This window comes from Gambusia affinis, linkage group LG20 (genome assembly GCF_019740435.1).
Source record: "Gambusia affinis linkage group LG20, SWU_Gaff_1.0, whole genome shotgun sequence".
NCBI lineage: Eukaryota > Metazoa > Chordata > Actinopteri > Cyprinodontiformes > Poeciliidae > Gambusia > Gambusia affinis.
Window position 1 is genome coordinate 7,785,954 of NC_057887.1, and position 24,582 is coordinate 7,810,535.

Here is a 24,582-nt window from a genome sequence, read left to right on the forward strand (position 1 = left end):
TCGTTTGGTGGTATGTTTTGAGGATTACTGAAAACAAGATATGATAGTTAAGTCGTCGTTTGTTTTCATGTCAGGGAATTTCAAAGTGAGCTGCTTTGGTGTTTATCTACAGCGCCTGATGGTAAATCCCTCAGGTCAGAAGAGCGAGACTTGGTATAATGGATACTGGATTACACACACATTAAGAAATGTGTTTGCTGGCTACTATATTTAGCAGTTATCACTGTTTTTTATAAAAGCCAAATTGTCCAAAAAAAATCAGTTCTTATTTTCTCTAATTAGTGCAGATTTTCCTGGCAGCCTAGAGGTTATAAAGTTTGGGAATGTATGGACTAAAAGTTTGAGTTTTCAGCTCTCTTATGTAACTTCATGACATAAAATAATACAATACTGTCCGCAGCAGAACTTTCCTTCCATCACCTTCTACAAAACTCATCGTTGCACAATGAAATGCAGTTTGCATCCATCCAGAAGAAAAATAAAAATATATATTGCAACTGTGGAGTGAAGTTTTAAAAAAAAAATGCTAACATTTAATTTCCCCTTTTTGCTCATCAGAGAGTTTTTTTTAATATAAATCGAATTTAAATTCATTACTGTATTTAACAGACATCTGAACATTCCAATAATTTGTATGTAAAAATGACCATTATTTTTGGTTTGCTACGTCCCTATTTGACTGGACACATTGATCACTTTGGGTTTCTTTTGTTGTGGTTTTAATTAATGACACAATCAACATTCTACCACTCTTTGCTTTCGATTCAGGCAAAGTTTGGTGAGCTTAGCTCACCTTGAGGTCTTCACATACCTCTCTGTGTCCGGGGATCAAAGTCGCTAACACACTAAAGACGAGCGACGGCCTTCCCACACAGAGAAATATTGTTCTGTCACTAACGCCTTACTCCGGTTAGGCAGATATGTCGCAGAAGAAATGCTTATTGGCAAAGTGGTACACAGAACACCATAGTGCCTGAAACACTCTTTAAAAGCAATCAATTAGATCTCCGTAGGACATCCAGACCCAAACCGACAAGCACGGCTAACAAGCCAAACAGTGTGGGGCACAGAGTAGATCTCAAACACGCTGGTAGTTTACAGAAAAATAAAATACATCACTCCATCGAGTGATCTAGAGGCCGCTTACTCTTCCCTGGACCTGCCAGTTCTCTGGTGGATCATGCAGCTGGATGTGGAAGGACACAGGGCCTCAGAGGGACAATGAAGCCAGTTTGCTGCTGGTTAATCCGTGTTTAACAGCTGGTAAATGCTGAACTGTGTTCACAAATTGTTGGCAAACTCCATTTCCTTGGTTGGATGCCCTCAGTAAAACCTGTCCCTCACTGGCTCTACAAAACCAGACGGATGATGTTGAACGCAAACCGCTGCAGAAAGATGTCAAAACATTGAGTTGTTGTTTTTATTCATCATTCCTGAAAAAGAAGAACTTGCTATAATTATGCATTCCAAATTATCTTTTTTATTTATTTATTTATTTATTTTTGTCAGCGGTGAATCACCGTGGCACCAAATCAGAGCTTTAACAATCAGATGTTATGTAACGCATTTGGAGTTTCATAGTGGAATATTAATGCCTTCTCTTCGGGAGTCCTTCAATTTTCTAGCCTGCTCGACATTTCGTCTCCGAGGATTTGGAAAACAAAAACACTAACTACTTCTTCTGCCTGATGAATAACGGCCTCAAAGAAAAGAACAAAAAGAGAGGAAGAGAAAGCAGGCTTTGAGAGAGAGAGAGAGATTAGACTTTCTTGGTCTTTTCAGAGGTCTCACCTCGCTCCTTTTAATTCATCGGGGAACATAAAAAGGCTCAGTCTTCTCTACCTCTGCTCTCTCTCCCTCGTCGGGCACTAAACTCAGCGCACCTTTCTCCACCTGCGCACGGCACTTATCTCTCTTTGCATCACTCCCTCTTACTCTCACTTCATCCTTTCAGACCATTGATTTTTCACAGCATCTATAAAATATTTACAAAGTGTGGGCAGACTTCTTTTTCTAGGACTTTAAAGAAGGGAAGGAGAGATCATTTTTGAAAGGCAGCGGCACAAGGAGGGGAGGAACAGAGGGGGAGGAAAAGCAAAGGGATGGAAGGAGGCAGATAAGGGCATTGGAAGTCCACCCAAAGTTGCGGCTTGAATAGCAATGCTTCCCCCACCCTGAACCTGCCTATGATTATGAATAAATAAAAACACGTACTGTACTGATGAACATCGCTTGTGATGTATTGATTGGGACTGGGGTTTTTTTTTGTTGTTGTTTTTTGTTCTTTTTATTTACTAGTTCACAAGCTCAAAGCTTGGTACTGCTCCTATATAACTCTGAAGATGCGAAATCAAGTAAGAGACAGTTCACAAAATGTCACTTAGACGATGCATTAGCTCTCCACTGCAAAAACACACAAACCTTACAAAGTATTTTTGTTCTAGTTTCTAGTGCAAATATTTTATTACACTTAAAATAAGACCAACTAACTAAAGTGTAACTTTTTAGCAAGACATACAGGTTTGTTTTAGGTAAATAATATTGATGAAGTAGCACTAGTTCTAAATAATTAACTTAAAACATGGGAAAAATATCTTTTTTATAAGTTAAATCTGCCAATGGAACCAGTGTGTGAACAAACAGAGTAGGACTTGCCTCTCTTCTAAAGTTCTCAGTAGGAAAATGTTTTGCATATGTGACCACCATCTTTTAGGAAGGAGCATTTAATCTCTAAAAAATATTTTAGTTTAGCTTTTAGTTTGGGTGCGCTTTAAAATGTCGCTGCCAAGTTTGTGACATTCAAAACCGCCGTCCATCTATTTGTTAACGTAACTCCACCAGCTCCAGCCGCTTGGTTCTGCCCACCTGCTTATCCTCATCTTCAGCGCCGCATTCCACTCAGAAATATGCGTTTCTACCCACAACCAATGTGAGCCAAGGAAGGTTGGGTTTTAAAAGGAGGAAATGCCAAGTAGTCATTCCTCACCAGAACATAAAGGCAGTTTTGCATTCTTGAGTTTCAGGTAGGAGAAAATCAACCAAATGGTCTGAAAAGCAGACATTACCACACCGTATTTCTTTAAAAAAAATAAAAAAAACAGGCGTAACAAACAACTGCTTGACCCCAAAGAACAACTGGTTTGATAAGTTTGCAAACTTAACCCTGTGTGAAACACCCACAGATATGGACATATTCCAAAAATTGGAACGTTATCGAAAAGTTTATTTATTTCAGTCACTTAATTCACTAAGTGAAACCAGCTGTTTAAATGGATTACACATGCCGATATTTTCAAGACTTCATTTCTGTCTTTAGTCATGAAGATTTCTTTTTATGCCGACAGATAAGAAAATGATTAGAATATTACGCCAGGCAAATGCAGTGATTTATTTTATTTTTCTAGAAGTTCATTTAATAGGAGAAACGAGCTTCATGGCAACACATTTCATTTACTGAACGCCTTCAGATTAAGCTTAGGCAGAAAATACTTAGAAAATTAAATTAGTTTTGATGCTAGATGGAGAAACTGCAAGTGGGTCTAAATATAAAGAAATTGTGCTCATTTATGTTGATCTTTAAAGAGTCTTCTATGGTCCTGATGAGATATCGTAATGCTGTTGTGTTATCAGGTCCTCTCTGTATTACACAGCATCATTCATTTGCTTTATTGCAAACTGGATTGAATCAAATTGTATTTGATAGCTAAATTGAGTCTAGGTTTTGCTGTTTTTCCCAGAAGAAAGATGCACAACTCCAAAACGCGCCACAGAAAATGTTAACTCCTTCATTTTCATTTTGACGTTTTCTTTTTCCTCGTACTGTGGGCACCATTAAAAAGGAATGTTGTTGTGTTGGCCTTGTAGTCCGTGACTCTGGATTTGTTTTACCCCAGGTGGGAGGGACCATGTACAACACGGGCCGCCACGTCTCTCTGCGCCTGGACAAGGAGCATCTGGTTAACATCTCCGGGGGCCCGATGACGTACAGCCATCGTCTGGAGGAGATACGACTTCACTTCGGCAGCGAGGACGGCCAGGGCTCTGAACACTTGCTGAACGGACAGGCCTTCTCTGGAGAGGTGTGTGTGGATTCAGAAATGTTGAGCAATCGTTGACTTGCTTGTTGAACAGACATGGGAAGTGATGAATCATTTCAAATGAGTTTCTGTTACACAAGAAACTGTGGCCAGCAGTAAAAATCCAGTCAGACTCACTAGGAAATGTTTAGCAGAAATAGTTGTCCCCTTTTCCAAAAAAAACAAAACAAAAAAATTCTTTTTTTTTCAGCATCAGTGATTAGCAGCTTTAAATTTCATAAAAAGTTGGTCCTAAAGCCACCACACAAGAATGAACAATGTGCTATATAGAGCACAACATTATGGTCAATGAGCAAGCAAATAGGTTAGGCATTAGGTGAACATTTTCTTCTTAAAGTCGTCGTTTTAGAAACAGAAAGAAGGGAAGTTATTTTTTTTAAAACATGTCAAAATTGACCTTACATTGCGGTATGATGCTTGTAGAGCTGCATAACCACTGCAAACGCTCTAAAAATCATAACAGCGGCCCGAGCAATGTATAAAAGGAAGAACTTTGACGACGCAAGTTGTTGTGCTGGAATACTGGAGACAGAGGTGAAGGTAAATGTAGGATGGCTCCCCTACTTACTCTGTTTGTAAAACTGCAAATATACGAATGTATTTTTGGCAGAAATGAAATGGTTTCTGGTTGAACAATGAGTTGAGCTGAAGAATGAGTCTGAATCAACTCATCTACTTTAATTCTGACCATAACCCCAAGAAAATTACAATTAACCCTAGCCAGCTGTGAGAAGGAAAGAACTGAAAAAGGGAGACTGGGAAGAAAATTGGAAGAAGAAATGAACCATATAAAAGCATAAAAAAACACCCCAAAATGACTTCCAACAGTTTGTAGATATATATATATATATTTTTATGTCAACTAAGTGGTATTGACCAATAGCCATTGTGACTGCAGTCAGTGGCATCACTACTGAGATAAAAGCTACAGTCAGACAATGGAGAGGAGTACATAATCACCATACAATTTTGAGTCTTGATTTTTATTTTTTTTTTAAAACAGAAACATTTTCCTATAAAGATCAAGATGATGTTTTATCTGTTTTCAGCTGGGTTTCCGAAACCTTCAGTCTGCCATTTAAAGTGAAGTGGATGCAATTATGTGACCTGGATATCTTGCCATCTGTCCTCGCTTGCAAAAAAATTATTTTTGAAGGGAGTAACCTAACAATCCACAATAAACTCGCAATGGCTGAAAATTTACAAAAACAGAATTGCGGGGGTTTTTTGGAGTCTGGACCCAAGTGAAGTTACTTTGCCAGCTCACAGACCCTCCAATTTGACTAAATGAAAACATTTCTGCAGAGAAGAGCCAAACACTCGACTATCTGCCAGTCATTATAATTGCTTCATGCCAGCTGTTGACACCAAGACTGGCACCACCCGTTATTAGGTGTAGGGAATAATTACTTTTTCAACATAGGCCGAGGTCGGTTAGGATTACTCGTGTTATCTCTGCTTTGCACTTTATCTTTTTCTTTTTTTTTTTTTTCTTTTTTTTTTTTTGACCTGGAATATTAAAGCGTGAAAAAAATCATGGTACAAGCAGAATAAAACGTATAAGGCAGCAAAGACTTTTTTCACAGCACTCGTCTGTGATCGTAATTGTCCGTGACTGAATGCATTCCACGTTTTTTTTTTTGTTTGTTTTTTTTGTTTGTTTTGTTTTGTTCTCTTGCGCTCAAGCCTCTGTGGAAGTTGTAGTTCATGGTCCATTTTAGTCATCCGCCAGGCCTGGTTCTACCACACTTCTCGCAATTACATGTAATTTTCGTCGACTCTAAATGATAAGGGCAGCCCCTCTGTGCAGTAACTTGAATTACCCCCCCAGTGAAGTCAAGTTGAATCGAATGCAGAGAGACCATTAGAGAGCCAAGACGTGTTGTGCTGAGTTGATATCAGCAGCAGCACAGCAAGGTGTCATGTAGAGTTGGCTGGGGGTTTACTAAACACGCTGCGGTGAAACTAGCGGTTCTTTCTGTACCAGTTCCACACACCTTCATGGTTTGATGAAGAAACCCCTAGTGAGAGGTCAAAAAGTCTTTAATATTAATGTGGTAACTATGGTGTAGATTTATATTTGCTGTGCTGGGGTTTGACAACAATTATTTTATTTTATTTTTTTGGTCCCTTGTATAATCAACCAAACACCAGAAACGGTCGTGGCAAAAATAATAATAAATATCAGGTGTAAAATTCTCAACAGCCCCCTTTTCAACATGTAAATTTGGCTGGTCGTTTGAATATTATTTTTAAGTATAGCTCACAGAGATTAAAGCTGAATAATTTATGTTCACAGTTCACAACTTAAAAATTCTGAGCCACATTCGCGTGTCCTAACGTGCTTATCAATTTTTCACAAGATTTTGCCTTCTAAAATAACTTCCTCAAGGTTGGTGGATCACACCGTCTGTCATGTTACTCATGTCGTCATTTAGCAATTACAATCTGCTGTCGTACTTTGATCCTCTTGTTCCCACATGGCCACATTCAAAGAATGATTCCCTTCTGTCTTTCTCCCAGGAAGTATATATTTTTTGGGGATTTTTGTTTTGTTTTGTTTTTTTATTTTTTTATTTTTTACATTAATCTTTTACACAATAACCACAAAGATTTATGTGAATTATTGGAATTTCCTGTGATTAGTTGAAAATATTGTTGTTCGAAAGCATCTTGAAAACCAAGGAGCACAAGGTGAAACAGGGTTACTTTACAAAATGTTATCCATAGCCTTAGACGTCTCACTGAGCCTCTGTTGCATCATGCAGTGGATACCCTGGTATTAAGTGAAAATCGGACACCTTGATTTTCTTCAAATATTTTAGACATGCGATGCGAAAAAATACACAAATGGACGGACTTCCCGTGAACAATTTAGAGTCAGTTTCCACAGGAAAATCTTCTAGGTGAATCTGCAGGTACTGAATTGCAAATAGGCAGCCGTCCACTGCACGTACACCAAGAGACCTTAAACACCGTGTAGTCCTGGATACACACACACACACAGGTGAACATTCAGGCCAAGCAAAGGTCCAAAGCTTAAAAAAGATCCCAGTCCATGTTGGAGCGTATGTTGACAGGTCAGCTATTAGTTTTACGCCCCACTTCTCAGACATTAAAGGAAGAGACTAAAAAAGAAACAAACAAAAAACAAAGCCATTGTTGGAAGTCTTAAGAAGTACCATTTTCAGTTTGCACAAACCATGTAGAGAACGGTCTCTATACCAAATTTTTGGTAAAAAAAAAAAAAGAAGAAGGAAACTGAATATCCTGACCATGCCATGTCCGTGACTAAACATGGCACTGGTGTCATAACAAAGAAGAGGACATTGCGAGCCACAGGAAACCATGAGTCAGGGTCAGCAGATGCTGGGCCACAGATCTCCAAACCTCAAGCCGCACTGAGATTAGTTCAAGATCTACGCAAAGAGAGCTGCAAGAGTTATTTTTGAAAATGGTTGTCATGGCTGTGCCGCTTCATCCAAGCCCCACACCACCAGGTGCAACACAAAAAAGATTGGATGCAGTGGTGTAAATCGTTCTGCCAACGGATTCTACTGCAGTGGAGATTGTTGTTCTCCAGAGTGATGAATTATGCCTCTCTTTCTGACAATCCAATTAATGAGTCTGGGTTTGGCAGTCACCAAGAGAGCGGCTCTTGCCTGATTGCAGTACGTCAAGTGTAAAGTTTGGTGCAGAGGAGATTGGGGGGGTTGGAGCTGTTTTTCAGGTGTTGGTCTTGTCTCAGTTTCAATGAACTCTTCTCTTTCAAGGAAATCTTAATACTTCAGTTTTAGAACATATTTCAGACAAATTTCATGCCCCCTACTTCCTTGGAACAGGTTGGGGAGGCCCCGTTTCTGTTCCAACAGGACTGCTGAGTAAAACGCAAAGCAAAGTCTGTGTGCTTGAGCCATTTGTTGCTTCTGTGAACTTAACTGGCCTGCACAGAGGCCGACCTCAACTGGAAAGACCCTTGGGAATCAGTAGAGCGAGGATTGTGAGCAATGCCTTCAGCGTCTCACTTCACACATGCGCGTCAGGGAAAATGGGAAAAAAGATTCTCTTAAACACACTCTTCCTCTCTGTGGGAAGACTTCCTAGAGGAGAAGAAACCGTTACATCTACAAACGGCAGGTCAGCATCGTATTAAATGGGATGTCCCTCAAGTTCATAGCTAAAACCTTCAGTGACATTGTGCATATTGTGTTCTACGACGTTCGAAACACATCTAATTTTATTCAGAGCGAAACTGCCTCTTTGTTGCGTCATGTCCATTTTTAACGTTCTCAAAATAGGAACCTGTTACTGTTCTCCGTTTGAGCTCATTCTGGTTGTAGAGGGTTTTGTTGTTTTTTTTTTTAAATCTTTTTAATTTTTTTTTTTTTCTTTTTTTTTTGCACACCTACAGGCTACAGGGACTCATATGACATTCTTAATGAGCTTTCACATCATGGCAGCAATTTGCATCAGTGCTTCGGGCAGAAATAAAGTTGTCTTGGTGATGACAGTTAAGCATTTAACGGCGTGCACACAGCTCCCTCACGGCACACACCTGAACCCGGCGCTGCTGTGAGCTCTGGCTTGCTCTTTTTTAATTTTTTTTTTTTCTTTTTGACGAGTGAAACAATTAGCTTTCTTGGCTTTTGATTGTTCAACAAACTCGTGCGTCACTCACGCCGCCGCATTCCGGCGGCATCATTATACGAGTAGGCAATTTGTGTGGCAACAAAATAATTGCAGCCTTGACAGGCAAATTTATTCTAATTAATGATAATAATTTATCCTCCCTCAGAGAGAGAGAGAGATATTCTAATCCTAACAAAACATGTTTATGTGTCCTTGGGAGGATGGAGAGCTCTGGTGCCCAAGCCTAAAAGAAAGCATCACCTTCCCTTCACTCCCTTCATGTTTTATTTAGCCTCTGCCTTCACTTGCTGACTTACCCTTTGAGGGTGAACTTTGTGTTTGAGGACTAGTTCAGAGCCAGAGAATAAAGGCTTCTCATGCGATGTGCAGCTGAAATGTGATGTTGTACAGTGTCCTCCAGGCAGGCGGGAGTAAGGGGTTGGAGGGGGGAAAGGTTACGTTGACAGCAGATTTCCATTTCCAAATGGAGATGTGTTACAAATGTGCCTTCAAAATATTTACTCCATTATTTTTCTAACAAAATACAAAAGGAAAGCAACACTTTAACCCTGAACAGAACAGAAAGTGTCTATTCATCTGTTGTAAAGGAGATGTAAGGTCTCTATGCAGGACTAAAGTGGCAGTGCGATGGCAAAGAGAAACTTCTAAATCTAAAAGACTTGGAGCTCATCGCCAAAGATGAACCAGTGTAAACGTGCAAAAGCTTGGTGGTCAAATGAAAGAACAGCTTGTTTGCTGCAATACATTTAAAATATTTTTCTGTTTTTGGGTATTGATTATTTTCAAAACGCCATCCGGTAACAAAATGGATGGTATAACTAGCTGTATATCTATGTAGTATAAATAGGTTTCTTTGTTGTCCTTTTTAAAGACGCCTGTATTATGTACCATCAGAGACACATTTGGTTAAATTAAAACAAAAATTACTTAAAAGTTAAGTTTGACTGGGTTATGAATAATTTTATGCCTAACTGTTACTTAAATTATGAAACGGCAAAAATGCTGAAACACTGAGCTTCTTTAACTCAAGGCAAAAAAAAAAAAATTATTTTTAGAGACGCCTTTGATTGATAACATTTGGAAAATCGTGAACTGTTATTGTTTTCCCTTACTTTGGTACTGCAGTGTTAAGTTTTTACTAGCTTGTTTTTATTTTTATTTTTATTTTATTTCTAGTCATGTAAATATGACTAGAAACAAATAAAACGCCTCGCCTGGTACAATCAGTTAGCTTTTTGTCATGACCTGTGAGGATTGTCATCTGAACTAAACCTTCAGCCATTGGAACTACAATACCAGCCCAGAGAAAAACAAACATAGACTTCAGATAAAAGCTGTAAAGTTTGACGATCCATCAAAAGTGATGCAGTCTAAATCGATGCCATATTCACTTTGGTCGAAAATTCCCCTCAATGTCCACGTTCCCTTGAATGCTGCTTGATGCGTGTAACAGTTCCTGCTTTCTTTCTTTTTTTAGCTTATTTGCTCAAGATTAACTGGGAGTCTAGAAGCTTCTTTTGAGGGTTAGGGTTAGACGATTAGAAGGCATCAGAACGTTAGGTCAGTAGAAAGCTCGAGAAAAGACGCAACACTAGAAAGCTAAAAAAACAAAGGAGAACATCTTCTCCGAAGTAACTTCTTCTCAGGTAACTGCGAATAGAAAACTTCCTTGTCTTCTGTAACCCCTGTGCCCTTGTAGATGAATCCCCGCCCGGCCTGGGTTACTTCACGCTCCAATAAGATGCTTCCTGCTCCCCTCGCTCCTCGTTTCTCTCTATTTGTAGAGAGAAAGGTGGCTAGGCATGTCCTTGAAACATGAACACAGAGAGTGATATTTAAAATTTTTAAAGCTGAATATCCTTCTGAAATGGTAACCTATGGGAGTAGTAGTGAAGAACTGGTTCCTTTGTGGGTGTGTGTAGGTGTGTGTGTGTGTGTGTGTTTTTGGTTCTGCTCCCCTGGAGCAGCTTCACAGTCTAATCTGAAAATGAAACACCTTGCTCATCCTGCTAAAATATTCCAAATATTTCTCCACAAGGCTAACTTATGTTTTTGCACAGCGAGATGACGCTCGGCGGCCTTTATTATCCTCTGATATCAGAAACGGGGGGAAACGGGTTAGAAGACAGCAAGAGAAGGTTGAAGCTGCCGCCTGAAAATTTGTAAGGAAGTCTCTGAATAATTTAAAACATGCATTTCTCTTTATAAGAAGATTGTAATGCGAAGAAACTTAATTTGATTTGAACATTTAACCTTGGTCTTCCTGTATGCAGTATTAAAATCCCAGTTCCCTTCTGGTGATCTTTTAACTCATTTAATTGTTTTACCACAGGCCTTCTTTTTTATGGAATCTCTTTCTTTCTGGAATGTGTTCACTTCAGTCTGTTGTGGAATCTTGACCCGGGTGATCGATGACAGGAAGGAATTCATCCGTCTAATTTTTCTGTCAGCGCTGTGTTAAAGTAAAGCCACACTCCTGCTGTCGAAGGAAAATGTTTGTCAGAGTTGATTTCAAGAAAACCCTTTGGATTTTGTCCACCAAACGGGTCCTAGTTAAAGTTGTTGCTGCTGAAAATCCAAAAGTATCATCTTGCAGAACTTGCTAAAATCTGGATCTCACACTAACTTTTGCTTAGCACTTGATTGGTTGGTAAGAAAAATGCAACATTGTGTTTGGATGTGGAAATTATGAACAATTAAAGCTGTGTAATGATTCCAGTTATTAATAAGCTACTAAACTTTACATGGCCAACAACTGTCACCTGCTCTTGTCTTCATGCTTTAGTGATTCAGTTTAATCAAATTTATTTTGGCGGCATCGCTTTACATTCATTTTTTTAACGCTAATTCCTTTTCTGAAAAGGCGATACTAAAACCAATCCGATAGCCAAATTAATTCAGTGCAGCACAAGTGAGACGTGCAGACCCAAATTCAGTAAAATGGATTCCAAATCAGTCATTTACAAAAGGGACATTTTTGTGAGGAAGCCGCATCAAGACGTTGAGTTTACTTCCTGCTGTCTCCTGCACATGGAGACACCAGGAAGGAATGACTTCCTCTTAACACGAAGAAACCCTACAGCAGAACTAAGCTCAGTGTGGTCCATTTCCTTGACACAATGTATTACAAGAAAGTGAGTAATTTGTATGTGGTCTTTATTACAGTCAAACAACCAGTGTTACAGCCATGATTCCCCTTAGGAGGGAGGCACAAAGCCAATACCACCATGGTAGAAGGAGTGTGACGCACAGATGTATAGAGAGCAAATATGTCGGAAATCTGATTTGTGAAGTACGATGAGAATGTGATGCAGGTAACACGTTGGAGGTGGAGCTCAACATTTCCGCTTCGCTATGGCTGCTTCCCTCCTTGTGAGTATTCGTCACTGAGGGTTTGCATCAGGCGAATGTAAAACCAGCGCTTCTCAACTCCAGCGCTCAGGCCCTCCTCTACTCTGCATGTTTTAGATGTGCCTCTATTCCAGAGCAGCTGCTACAAATGGTCGTGTGACCACTTCTGCATCTATTTTGTTAATGGGCCCTGTGTTTACTTAGTGTTGAAGTGATACTACCCCTACTGTGTTGTCCTGGGTTGATGTGGCCACTTTAAAGTGTACCCTTCCTTTCACCCAATGACAGACGGAGGCCATCTCCTTTCCCACAATAAGTCATATGCTCTACAATATGTAGGAAATTGTTAGATGCGTGAGTATACAAATAGAAGTCTACGCCGCTTAAATATATCAAATATATCCAACTAAGTATCCACACAGAATGAAAGACTCCATATGCTGCTAAAGAAACAATCCAGCTATATTTAATTCAAATCCTGTCAAGTGTCTCAGAAGGATTCGCCACAGCCAGCTGCTGCAAAGATTTAAAATCCCCATCAATCACAGATACATCTCTTGTGTGTCCTCTTCCTAGCAGAGCCGTGCACATGGAAAATCGCATTGAGCTAATTTTGCTGCGGCAGATTATCATCACAGAGATGTTGCCGCGGAAGCTAGTTCTGTTTTATTTTCTCTTCCTCTAATTATCATTAATCACTATTATGGAGCACATTTCGCCCACGTCTGGTCTGTGGCGTATTAATTTCTGAGAAACTTGGATTAATATCAGATCAGAACATCAGTGTGTGGCAAATTTTTGATTTTATTTATTTATTTATATATTTATTTATTTATTTTCAGAAATGCATATTAATGGAAAACAAAATATTCAAATGAGAAAATTACCAGTAAATGTGATCTACATTCTCCCAGCTAATGGACTGAAAGAGGATGATTTCTGGCCCGAGCACAACTGAAAAGCAGCCGAGTTGTAACGGCAAAAACGCATAATCTGACTGTGATCGGACTGTGTGGCAACAGGAGAGATCCTTTTAGCTTTATGGGCCCATGCTCCAGTTAATCCATGGGGGTGGCGGGGGGGCAGATGGATGGAAGCTGGGATGGAGAGCGTCATTTCCAGCCCAGCGTTTATACGCAGCACTGAACACCTTCCCTCTGCCATCGACTTGCTGTCTTCATATTTCCGTATCCCTGGAGGCCAGGCCAGCCATCATGCCATAAAGAGGCTGTCATGACCCTGGGAAACAATACCCTCCTCCACCCCCCAAATCTCCCACACACTTCAGAGATTGCTGCCTAGCGAGCCCTTCACGTCTAATTCCACTTTGTCGTAAAACCCCATCCAGTTTACCAACACTCGGCTTGTTACCGCAACAGAAGCCCCTGACTCTTTATCAGGACAGTATCCCATGATGTTGTTGGCCATAATATTTACCTGAATGACATTTATACTTATATACAGTAATGCAGGATATATGGGAGTTCTGAGACTATATCTTACCCTGTTGTTGATTAAATTCTATCAGTTTATGACCAGAAATAATTGTGGTAAGAAAAGTTCAGAAGTTGGCGAAACAAAACGGCAGGAAAACGGAGAGACAACCATTCAAATCCTCAGACATGTGACCAAAGAAAGTCATGTTGGTGTCATTAGGATATCATCCACAACAACGTAAAAGACTCATGAGACTGGCATCTGGGCTAACCAGGTGCTAGCTGTTTGTTTAGCTTCTGCGGAAGCTTGTAGTTGGGAGTGTTTTGCTCCTTGGCATTGTCTGGCTCAAAACTCAGACTAAATTTACTCCCAAACTATTTCTACCTCTTGGTTTTATCCTGGTTAAATAGCAGGAAAGATGGAGGCTAAGCGTTGCGTTCAGAAGCAAGCCTGATGGGATTCCCGGGCTTTCCTCACTCTCTCTGCCTGAAGGAATTCACACTGCAGGAATCTATTCTCTCCCGGTCCAGAGACTGTGCCGTCTGTCTCCAGTCACCAATTTGGCTCTGGATTTGAAGTAACATATGCTGCGTTTGATTTACCATGAAAGGAACTTGGAGCCAGGAATGACTTTATGCACTCTTACAAACGTCGCTGTACTCTCCACATGCAAACACCACTTTTAATTTGTTTAGCTTAGATTCATCGGTAACACTTTATTTGACGGGGTGTGCATAAGACTGACATGACATAAACATGACATAAGACATGTCATGAACATGAAGGAGTCTTCATGAATGTTTATGACTGTTGTCATCAAGTGTCATTTGGTAAATAATGACACTTTTAATGCAAATCTGCATTAAACTTTTATTTTAATAGGTTTTAATGGTATTTAAAGTCCATCAAAATGGTCAACAGTCATAAACATTCATGAAGACTCCATGTTCATAACAGATTTCATGTCATGTTTGACAGTGTCATGTCAGTCTAATGAACACCCCTTCACAGAAAGTGTTACAGATTCATCTTTGCTATATGTAACATTGGTCTAAGACACACTTTCAACTTTGTCTTGTAAAATAAACAATTTCCGCAAACCAAATTTCTACGGAACACACCGTTAGTCACTCTGCAACTCAGACAATTCTGCACCTGGTAGCATATTTGACAAATAAAAAGTTGTGGGAATAAACTATACCGAGACCAAATTGCAGTCTGGAACTAAGCTTTGCGAATCAACCTTTGGGCAGTTTTTGGCTGAACGGTGCCAATGAGTTCCCCGTTCTGTTTCACTTCTGTTACCTGAGGGTTAACATGTTCGAAACGTCTTCATGTCGATTGTGTGGTGTGATGAAAGCCTGCTTCTGTATAACAGTTTGTTCATTCTGCCACGTTCATGAATTGGAAAAAGAAATCTCAAAAGAGCAGGCTAGAAAAATAAAAATGTAATTTATTTTAAGACTTTTTTGCACATCATTACCAGAGTGCCATTAAATGCGTCTGTTATTGCGCAAGTCAAAAGTCACGTAATTTATTTTCATGCTCCAGCAGCAAGATTAGCTAAACCGCGGTCGTTGCAGTAAATCCCATTTGAGCATAGTTCAACGTGGGTCTCGTCTCTGTGTTTATATATCAAACATCCTCCAGTTCACACCTTCAAAAACAGCGCGCCATTTTATTTTATTTTACTAACTTCTACTCAATAAAACTTAAATAAACCCCTTTAATCCGAGCCAAATCTGTCCTTTTTGTCACATCCTGTTCTGTAGAATTGTTTAGCGGACGTCAGAACGCAGCGTTCTTGCTGAATCTGAAGTGCCTGTACCTGTTAAATAGGCTGCGGCGTCACTAAAATCAGCAGTCGCCGAGAGTCTGGTGCAGCCGAGGAAACGCTGTGATAAATGATGTAGTGCTGCAGGAGCACTGGTCTGGCCAGCCCTCTGCAGCTCTTTTTCTTGAACTATTTCTCTATCTAATTACAGCCTCTATTTTTTCCTTTTCTGCTTCGTCTCCCTCTTTTCTTTCCCCTCCATTTGGCAGATGTTCTCACTTTATTATGGCCCACGCTGGCCTTTTTATTGCCCAGCAGCAAACTTTGGCGCAATTAGTAACCGAGGGAGCGCACAGGGATCCTTCAGGCTGCTTCTGACGTCCTCACCTAAAAAAAAAATAATAAAAGTAAAAAAAAAAACTGCAAATCAAATCAGATCCTAATCACATCCATGTTCGCCTTGATTGCGTTTATAGACATTCTGCCGTTCTGCACTCCCCCAGTTGAGCTTTTTATAATTACTCTCCTCTTGCATTTGTTTATTTATATCCGCCTGTACAATATGTGCCAAGCTCTTTGCCAATAAGGGAGGATCAGACGATTATGGAGGTGAAGAGTAAAAAGCTGGAAGCCTTTTAGGAGAGATCTGAAAATTATTACCATCCTTTTTGTTAGGCTATCATGGCACTGCAGGCTGGAGGGCAATGAAGAAGGAGCTCTTGGGTTAAACATCAGGAGGTTTTGTAAATTTGGGCAAAGAGGCATAACAAAACTCTTTTCTTTTCAACTCCTGTAGCTTTTCAGAGATTTAATGTCCCCTTTTGGCAAAAGTACATATATATATTGTTAGAGAATTTTCTGTATTATCATTTTGTTATTACTTTAGTTGAAATTCAGTCTAATTAAAGTGTTCTCTTCCTTATGTGTGTATTAACTGACCTGGAGGTCAGGATTGACTGTTCATCTTCATGTGAGCAGTTGAGTAGTTTTCTAGTTGATTAGGTTACATGTTGATTAGGTTACATGTTGTACAACCTCTGTTCTTTTTACGACCTCTGCCCCCTTTGACTGTTTTGACTGTTTTTCTTTGACAATAAAACAGGAGCTCGCGTGAAGGGAAATCAGAACTCTCTGTGAACAGCTTGGAGAAGCTGCTTCGGAGACTTCTCCTTTTGCTAAAGCTTTGTCATAAAATTCATTTACGTTGTCTGTGGTTCTTTATTTAGGTTCAAGGAAAAATACCTATCATATATATATATATATATATATATATATATATATATATATATATATATATATATATATATATATATATATATAGTTTGGAAAATCTATTGCATGTTGCCCATTTAGTTGAAGTGTAGAAAACAAATGACACCAAGCGATCTTCCTCGTCACAGATGGGGCATCCAGGATGAAGAGGGTGGAGTTGGACCTAGTGGTTCTGATTCAAGTGTTAATGGGTTTGCAGGAAGCAGGCTGGTGCTGCAGATAGGACAGTGGACCATTAGCTATGATAAGAATCGGCACAGATCTTGATAAGGGAGGACTGGAAGATGTCTTGTACAATAAACAAAACAAGATCAACTCCAGACTTTTCTCAATCTGCTAACACTCTAGCCGCAGCAACCAGTGGCTGTATGTGCGTTTCAAAAACGCAGGGTAGAAATAAATGGAATAGAAAAGAGCTGTTGTGCAATGAACTGTACAGAGTCAGTATATACAAAAAACTGATTTTGTTGTTATGGATAAAGACAACTTGAACAAAGAATTGAACAGTTTTAACATTTTACAGTAGTTGTCTTTGTGCCAAAGGCCCCACCATGAAGAAACAAGGTTGAAGGTCCAGAACAAGTACTGAGTAAATCTATTGTTATATTTTGCTTACCTCCTCCAATCAAAGGAAAATGTTCCAGGAGGTTCTGTGTTCTGGATTCCTACATCCACATTCAAGTCTTTCTAAGAAAATACGGTGATCCGATTCATCAAATGCAGCACTGAGATCTAACGGCACAAGTGCAGAGCCAAGTCCATTATCTGAGGTCATGAGAATGTCATTAGTGACTTTTACCAGCGCTTCTTCAATACTATGAAGGGCTCTGAAACCTGACTGGAACTCTTCTAGCGGGTTATTACGGGATAAATGCTGACATAATAGAACAGGAAAAATCTTTTCCAAGAATTCGGGGAAAGAAAGGAAGATTACCGTAGATATTTTTTGTGATTTATAAAAGCATCTTCACAGATGATGTCTCAAGTTGGTCTTATTTCATCCTCTGTTCAAGTTGTCTTTATTCAGTTTTTTTTACAGTTCATTGCACAGTAGCTCTTTTATATGTATTTCTATTCTATGTTTTTGAACCACACACACAGCCAGCGGTCGAGGGCTTAAAATATTCTTAGATCCCGATAGGCGGTAGTCTTTTTGTCTGTCTTCATATCTCCTCTCTCAATCGCTTCCCTCTCTTCCTCTCCTCTATTGATTATCGATTCTTCCTCTCTATTGGTTCTATCTAGCTCTTGGAGAAATGTTTGCAAAGTGCCTGGCCAACGATGACGCTCTCCATTGCTGTTTTGATGTCTCCTATTGATGATTCAGCTTTAACATTTTTTTTTCTTTTGCTGCTCTACTTACTCGAATGTGGAAGAAAGAACTTACACTAGAAAGATTTGTTATCCTGCCTCTCAAACGAAGCCCTAATTTAATTTCAATGTGGTGTTTTCCTAAAGGCTGTTGTTACAGCAGCATGCTGGGTTGCAGTCAGCTTCCTCCCAGGCGACGGTCTGAACCAAAGATGAGTCTCACTTGACCCGGTTTAGTCAATATTCTCTGTATTCCAGAGATCACAGGGTTTGAATTAACGTGGGATTTGGTCCAGATTGGACTCTGAACTTTGAGAGTTGCTGATCTGAAGCTTTTTCACCACCAAAACGAGCCACAAATTCGCTGGTAACAGCAACGCGCAAGAGCCAAAGGGACCCGGTAGTTTTCCAATCAGCAGTTAAAAGAGGAATCGGGTTTCCAAGTATGTTTGCAGCAGGGAGCAAGCCGGAACGTACAAGAAATTACATTTTGGCGCCTTTTTTAATGCTCATTCACTGAGGCATGTAAAATATTCCCTCCTGTTTTTTTTCTGTGAAAGCTCTATTTCTATGTATTTTTAATTTAGGGTGATTTTTTTTTGTTCAAAATAAGCAAAAAAAGAACCTTTGTATTTAGCATTTGTTGTTCTGTTTTTTTGGGGTGGAGGTCTTTTGTCTGTTGTGCTGAAGTAGCCATAAACAGACTGGGGTACATAGTAAAACATGACCTATCGATCTTCAATGGAAAGTAATTCATTGTGTAATTTTTTTGTTCTTTATATTTCAAAAAATTATCAAATATAATCTTGTGCTCCCTTTTCAAAAGGTTTCACAGCCCCAAAAAATAGTCAAATTTAGTTTCGTTTTGTTGGCACATCTTCTTACCGAGCAGGAAAAACAGGAAGAAATGGCACCATTTTTTTTCCCATTTAATTACGTTGAACATAACAATGTTTACCCCGTGTTTTTAAAAAAATTTTTAATGGGACAAGTGACAAAAATTCACACCAGATGTCTGGAGTAACTCCTGGGTAAATTTCCTCTTTAACGTTGTGCTTTTAGGTCGACGTTCCCAACAAGTCTCCCTCTACCAATCTGCAATGACATCCAAAACGTTCAGCTTTTGCCTCACCTGCCCAGATTATGTTCCTTATCTTCAGCATTTGCTCTGATTTTCACGAGAGGAAAAAAAAAACAAAATAAATAATTGGCTTTGCCAGGTGTTTCAAAAACTTACTACTCTTTTGTTCTTGGACACATATTTGATGATTCTTTTAACTTTTCTGTCGCACATCCTTCCCGTCTTTGCTTTGAAGTTGAAGTACACTCTTTCTGCTTCTTGTAGTTGTAGACATTTTCGGTGACACGCTTTGCAACAAGAGCCTGTTTTTTATAAAAGGTCTATTTGTTTTTACCAATTATGTCACTTGTAACACACTGATATTCAAGTAGCAACTGCAATGCTTTCTAACTACTACTACTACTACTACTGTTGTATCTGTTTTCATGCCTTATGTCTTTTTTGCACATCCTTCTATTTAATACTCATTAACTTACATTTTAGGATTTTACTCATTTAATGCTGCTATTGCACCAAAATTTCCCCTTTGTGAGACAAAAAATATTTTGCACATATTCTTACTTTGATTTCTTTGTTTGAAAAATATCTTATTACATAAGTTTGACCCCCAAAGAAGGTACAACATCCAGGTTCAGTAAGCAGCCTCAAAGTTGGCGAGTTATGTCAATGGAGGGACCCTCAATTCATTTATATTTCTGCTCCTTCATTTTGCTAATAAAAGCTTGACAAGCGCATAAAAGTCCTGTCTGAAACACATTAATGATCAATCGTGCATATTCCAGATGGATTCCTTTTCACTGGCTCAGAGCTGCTCATTAATGCCCTCTTTGTTAGGACAGACTTTTAAAAGCACAGATTTCTTTCTTAGAGCCTTTCCACATTTACTAGGTGGAAATTGAGCCGCAGCGCCCCGCGCCCCACGTCTTACATCATTAAAAAAAAAGCTGAAATATTGAACAGCTGGGAGACGACAAAGCGTCTGCTTCAGAGAAACATCGACCGTGTCCTGCAATTCAGCTCACCCGCTCCCGCCGCCGACTCAGTGAGCCGGCCTCGGGTCAGGCGTCGACGGTGCCCGCCCCCGTTTCTGTCCCTCGTTTTCGGTGCCGTTCACGTTCGAAACGGAGGATCACAATGTTCCGAACAGCAGCGCCTTCCATTTACAATCTGACAAATCCCAGGAGGATTTGATCCCTCCCTGATTTTTTCCTCCTTCACTCATCCTCTTGAAAAGTGTACAGGGGAGCATCTGATAGTGTCGAATGTTCGGTTCCAGGGTTTCCATTTGCGCTGTACAGTTCACATAACCTTCCGGTTCGCTATCTAAAAGTTTCAAGCCGATTACTTTTTCTTGAGTAACTCTGTCAATGTCCTCTGTATTTTCCAGGTTCAACTGATTCACTACAATCATGAGCTGTATACGAATTACACGGAAGCTGCGAAAAGCCCCAACGGACTGGTCATAGTGTCCATATTCATGAAGGTAAGTCAGATGAGGTAAAGATAAGCCTTTGATGATGTCCACCTACCGAGGATTTATTCATTGAAAAAGGAATTGGACTTTGTATGGACTCGGCTGACCTCAGAAGATGCTCCCAAGACATCTTGTACCGGGTTACTTCTTAGAAATTTAGCAGAATTGATTCGGACACAGGTTTTCTACATTTAAGGGATTTTGAGGAAGCAGTAGCTGCACAAGAAACCCTGACCTGGTTTTATCTGCAGTTTAATCATGACAAGACGGCTGCGGTTTAAAGTACGCTGGTGGAATATGCAGTCCAAACAAGGAAGAAAGAGGGAGAGAGAGAGAAATGCCTTCAAGGACAAGTCTTTATAAGATAGACATATTTTCTCATGGACAAACATTCTTACTTTGTGTGTGGATATGTTGAGATCTTTCTGAGCTTTACTGCTGTCAATAAAATAAAGTGCTTTGCCAAATAAAAAAAGAAAAGACCAGTTAATCCGTTTACTGCAGCTCAGAATCATGTCAAGACTACATGGAAGAAAACGCTCATGAAGTACATACTTGATATTCCCTTTGCTATAAACCAAATTGGCGAGACGTAGAGGAATATTTCATTTACCCAATGCAAAACGAAGTTTTAATATTTGTTGGGAATTTAATGCTCTACAGACAAGCTGGATGGAGTTTTACTCGTTCTAATTCCAGACTCTTGAGTATAAGCTGAATATAAGCCACACTCACTGACTTTGGAAAGAAAAAATAATTGTACGTACAGTTCTGGGAAAAATTAGGAGACCACTAAAGATTATCAGTTTCTCTTATATTACCTTTTATCGGTATATGGTTGAGTAAAATGAGGATTGTTCTTTCATTCTATGAACTACTGACAACGTGTCTCTGAAATTCCAAGCAAAAATGTAGTATTTATTTGCAGAAAATGAGAAATAGTCAAAATAATGACTAACATGCAGTGCTTTGAGACCTCAAAGTTAACAAGTTTATATTCATTCAGAAACAACAAACTCAGAAAGAGTTCAAAAATCAATATTTGGTAAAATAACCAGGTTTTCAATGGTTCAGTGCAGTGGGCTCTTCATTGTTTCCAGACCTGTCTCCACATTTAACATGAGATTTTTTTAATTTTTTAAAATTTTTTTAAAATTATTTATAGTACGTAGTTGCATGTTTTTGGTACATATTTTATTAAAACAGCGACTGTATCATTGTTGCTTGAAAAAAGAGGGAAAAGTCATAGATCACCGCCTCCATCTTCCTAAAACCACTGAAGTCGTCTTCTTCAGTGTCAGATTCAACAGACTCGCTCACACTTTCTCAGTCTGTCTTTTGTTGTCGCTCTCAATGTCACTTTCGTCTTGATTCGCTCTTGGGTTGGTGTGCCGTCCTCCTCGTCACGAGCCCAGCCTGTCAAATCCCGTTGCCAAAACGCCAAACATTAGCCACGTTGCAGAGTTCAAAGGGTGTGGAAAAAGAAGCGGTTTGCAATTCAGAAATTACAGCGTACGCCAGTCTGCGTTTCTACAAGCAGGAACGACGCACACAGTTTCAGGCAGAACTTACTACAACTTGTGACGCTAAAAAAGCCTGACTGCGTTAACAAATAGAGACTCAAACAATGTTTATAGATTGAGCCGTAAATAGCGACTTTGACCACAGCTCCGTGCGCGACGCTGAGCCAAATGATCTACAATATTAAAGCAAACAGAAAGGCCAGAAGCAGTATTTATATACCTGTCTCTGCTTTCAGTGGTAGAAACAAAAATACTTATTTTAAGCACGCAGTTCAGTACTGCGAGAGATTTAGAGGTAGGAAAACAGTCACACGTGGATGTTAGTTTAGCTTCAACCTGAACTTTAAAGAACTTTCAAGAGATTGGTGAATAGTCCACTGTGTTACTTGGCAAATGTTCAGTGACTGAGGAAGGCTTTATAATCTAGTGATTTAATCTGAAATCTGCCCAGTTATCAAGTAAATAACCTTTACCAAATTCCAGAAATGACATTTAAAAGATATCATAGTGGTTGAAATGTAGAATATCTTTGATATATATATATATATATATATATAGTATATTCACTATAAGCAGCCATGAAGTACAGAATTCATGTACATAATCATTCCAATCATGTACCTGGTCATGGCGTTCTAAAACTGCGTGGCTCTCGATAAAACAAACAAGCTAAAACACTTTTTTCTCGTGGTTAGCAATTGTGAGTGGATGAACACAGTGAACATAATTTATTTGCAATGTTTCCACAAACTCAGTTTAATGCATCGTGTTCATATGAAAAACCCCAACACATCACATTCACTGCGGCCCGTCTCCCTCCTAACTCCTCGAGTGTCTGGACTCATCCGAATCGAGGACTCACGATTCACCAACAATTAGCGCTCTAATTACCCCGCCGAGCGAAACGGCATGCTCTCTGGATCTGTGTCGGTGCTGAGCGGCGTTACTAGGCTGATGGCAGCGCTCGGTTGTCCCTTTGTTGTTTTTGAGAAGTCTCCATCTCGAATGAAAGGCCGGAGATCAAAGAGGCAGCCGATGTCCTTTTGCCACTCTGCACACTGAAGCCGAAAGTTCAGCTCCCGACGGCTAATGAGCTCCCCAATGTCAATGGGCCCATCACCGAGTCCTGAGAGGACGGAGGAAATGGTGACCTCAGTCGGCACTCCTTGACTCGGCTCCTTCAACACGAGAGCGAGGGGGTGCTGCAGGTGTCATGGCCTCGGGAAATAATGCTGGACGAGTTGCTGCAACCAGCTCGGTTGCTGGGAAAGAACATGAACATTTATTGGTTGTACTGTTGAAACATTAAATTATTAAATAATTTTAATGAAAATATACTTTTCTTACAAGATATAATTCTAGAAAGACTATTGACTTGAAACTCACACCAGATGTCTACGACATCCCAGTTAGTAATTTAAAGAATGAGATTATAACATAAATTTATAACTAAAGCTAAGTGGAACCTAGCGGAATTAGACAAGAAACCTTTTTGTTGACGCTTTAAAGACTTCTGAAGAAGTTGCATTCACCCCATTTTATCTTCATATATGAACAATGCACTTCTCTTTGCTTCAGCAACATGAGGTCTGCCACTACCATTTGCTGAAACACAGAGCCGTGCCATGATGTTCCCACCTCCACACTTTAGTGTTGTGCCAGTCTTACTCTGAACATGATGTGTGCAGTGATATCTAAAAAGTTGCATTATGGTCTCATCTGATTATTTACCCAAATGTTGAGAGGAAAACCTCAAAAATAGCTTTAACAAGTCTAAGGGTCTGCAGCTAGCTTTCAAGAAGCACTTGGTTGTGGCCGGTTGGTGGTAAAATGATGTTCCTTCTCTTTCCCAGTTGAAACCACATTGGTGCTCACTGGAACCTTTCAAAGTTTAGGAGAACATGTTAATTGTGAGCTATAGTTTTCTTCTTTGTTTGTTGTTTTTTCTTTTTTCAAATTAAAAACTACAATCTCACATTTGTGGATTGATGCATTGCATTGTTGGAAAATAAAGTAGTGCAACATCTGCTCCAATCAGAGAGTTCCAGCAGCTGGACTAACGGTGTGCAGGGCCATCAGTCGGAAAGAACAAAGTAGCCGTAGCATAAATGTGCTGCTGCCTTCTATATGTTTAGAATATCTGCTGACATTTAAATAAGCCCATGTGGAATAATGGCTCTGCATAAACATGATGCAGGAAGCATTAGGGGCTCTCACTCAACAAAGGAACAAAAATCTAGCGATACAAATTGAATGTTTGAATTTAAATGTCTGTCCCCAGAGTTCAGTAGTGCTTGTTCTTTTAAGAAAAAGCATCAGCGTTAAATAATCTAGATGAGCCACCGGTGTACCACTGTAAATACCCGTTCCACATCTAATAGGAAAATAGTTTATGTTTCCTACAGACGGGAAGCGATGCTAAGCTTTCTCTGAGATGTTTTAGAGTAAGAACGTGTGTGGCACAAAAGACTCTGGGCGTTTTTATGTAAAGTTTAAAATGTTCACCTTTTGAGTCCGTATGGACTCTGAAAACTCTGCTCGTCTTCCACATCGGCGTTTCCAAAATGCCCCGAGGCATTATTGTTGTTCTGAGCGGCTGTGTTTCTCTCTGC

The 24,582-nt window shown here is 39.7% G+C and overlaps 1 protein-coding gene across 2 annotated transcripts in view; it reads left to right on the top strand.

The window, feature by feature from the left end:
• Nucleotides 1-24,582, top strand: part of ca10a (carbonic anhydrase Xa) — a 265,507-nt gene that overhangs the window by 227,105 nt on the left and 13,820 nt on the right. For both annotated transcript variants that reach the window (XM_044102569.1, XM_044102568.1), the window contains exons 4-5: nucleotides 3,894-4,079; nucleotides 20,361-20,456. In XM_044102569.1, coding sequence (XP_043958504.1) covers nucleotides 3,894-4,079; nucleotides 20,361-20,456 — 282 coding nt within the window. The remainder of the gene's footprint in view (nucleotides 1-3,893; nucleotides 4,080-20,360; nucleotides 20,457-24,582) is intronic.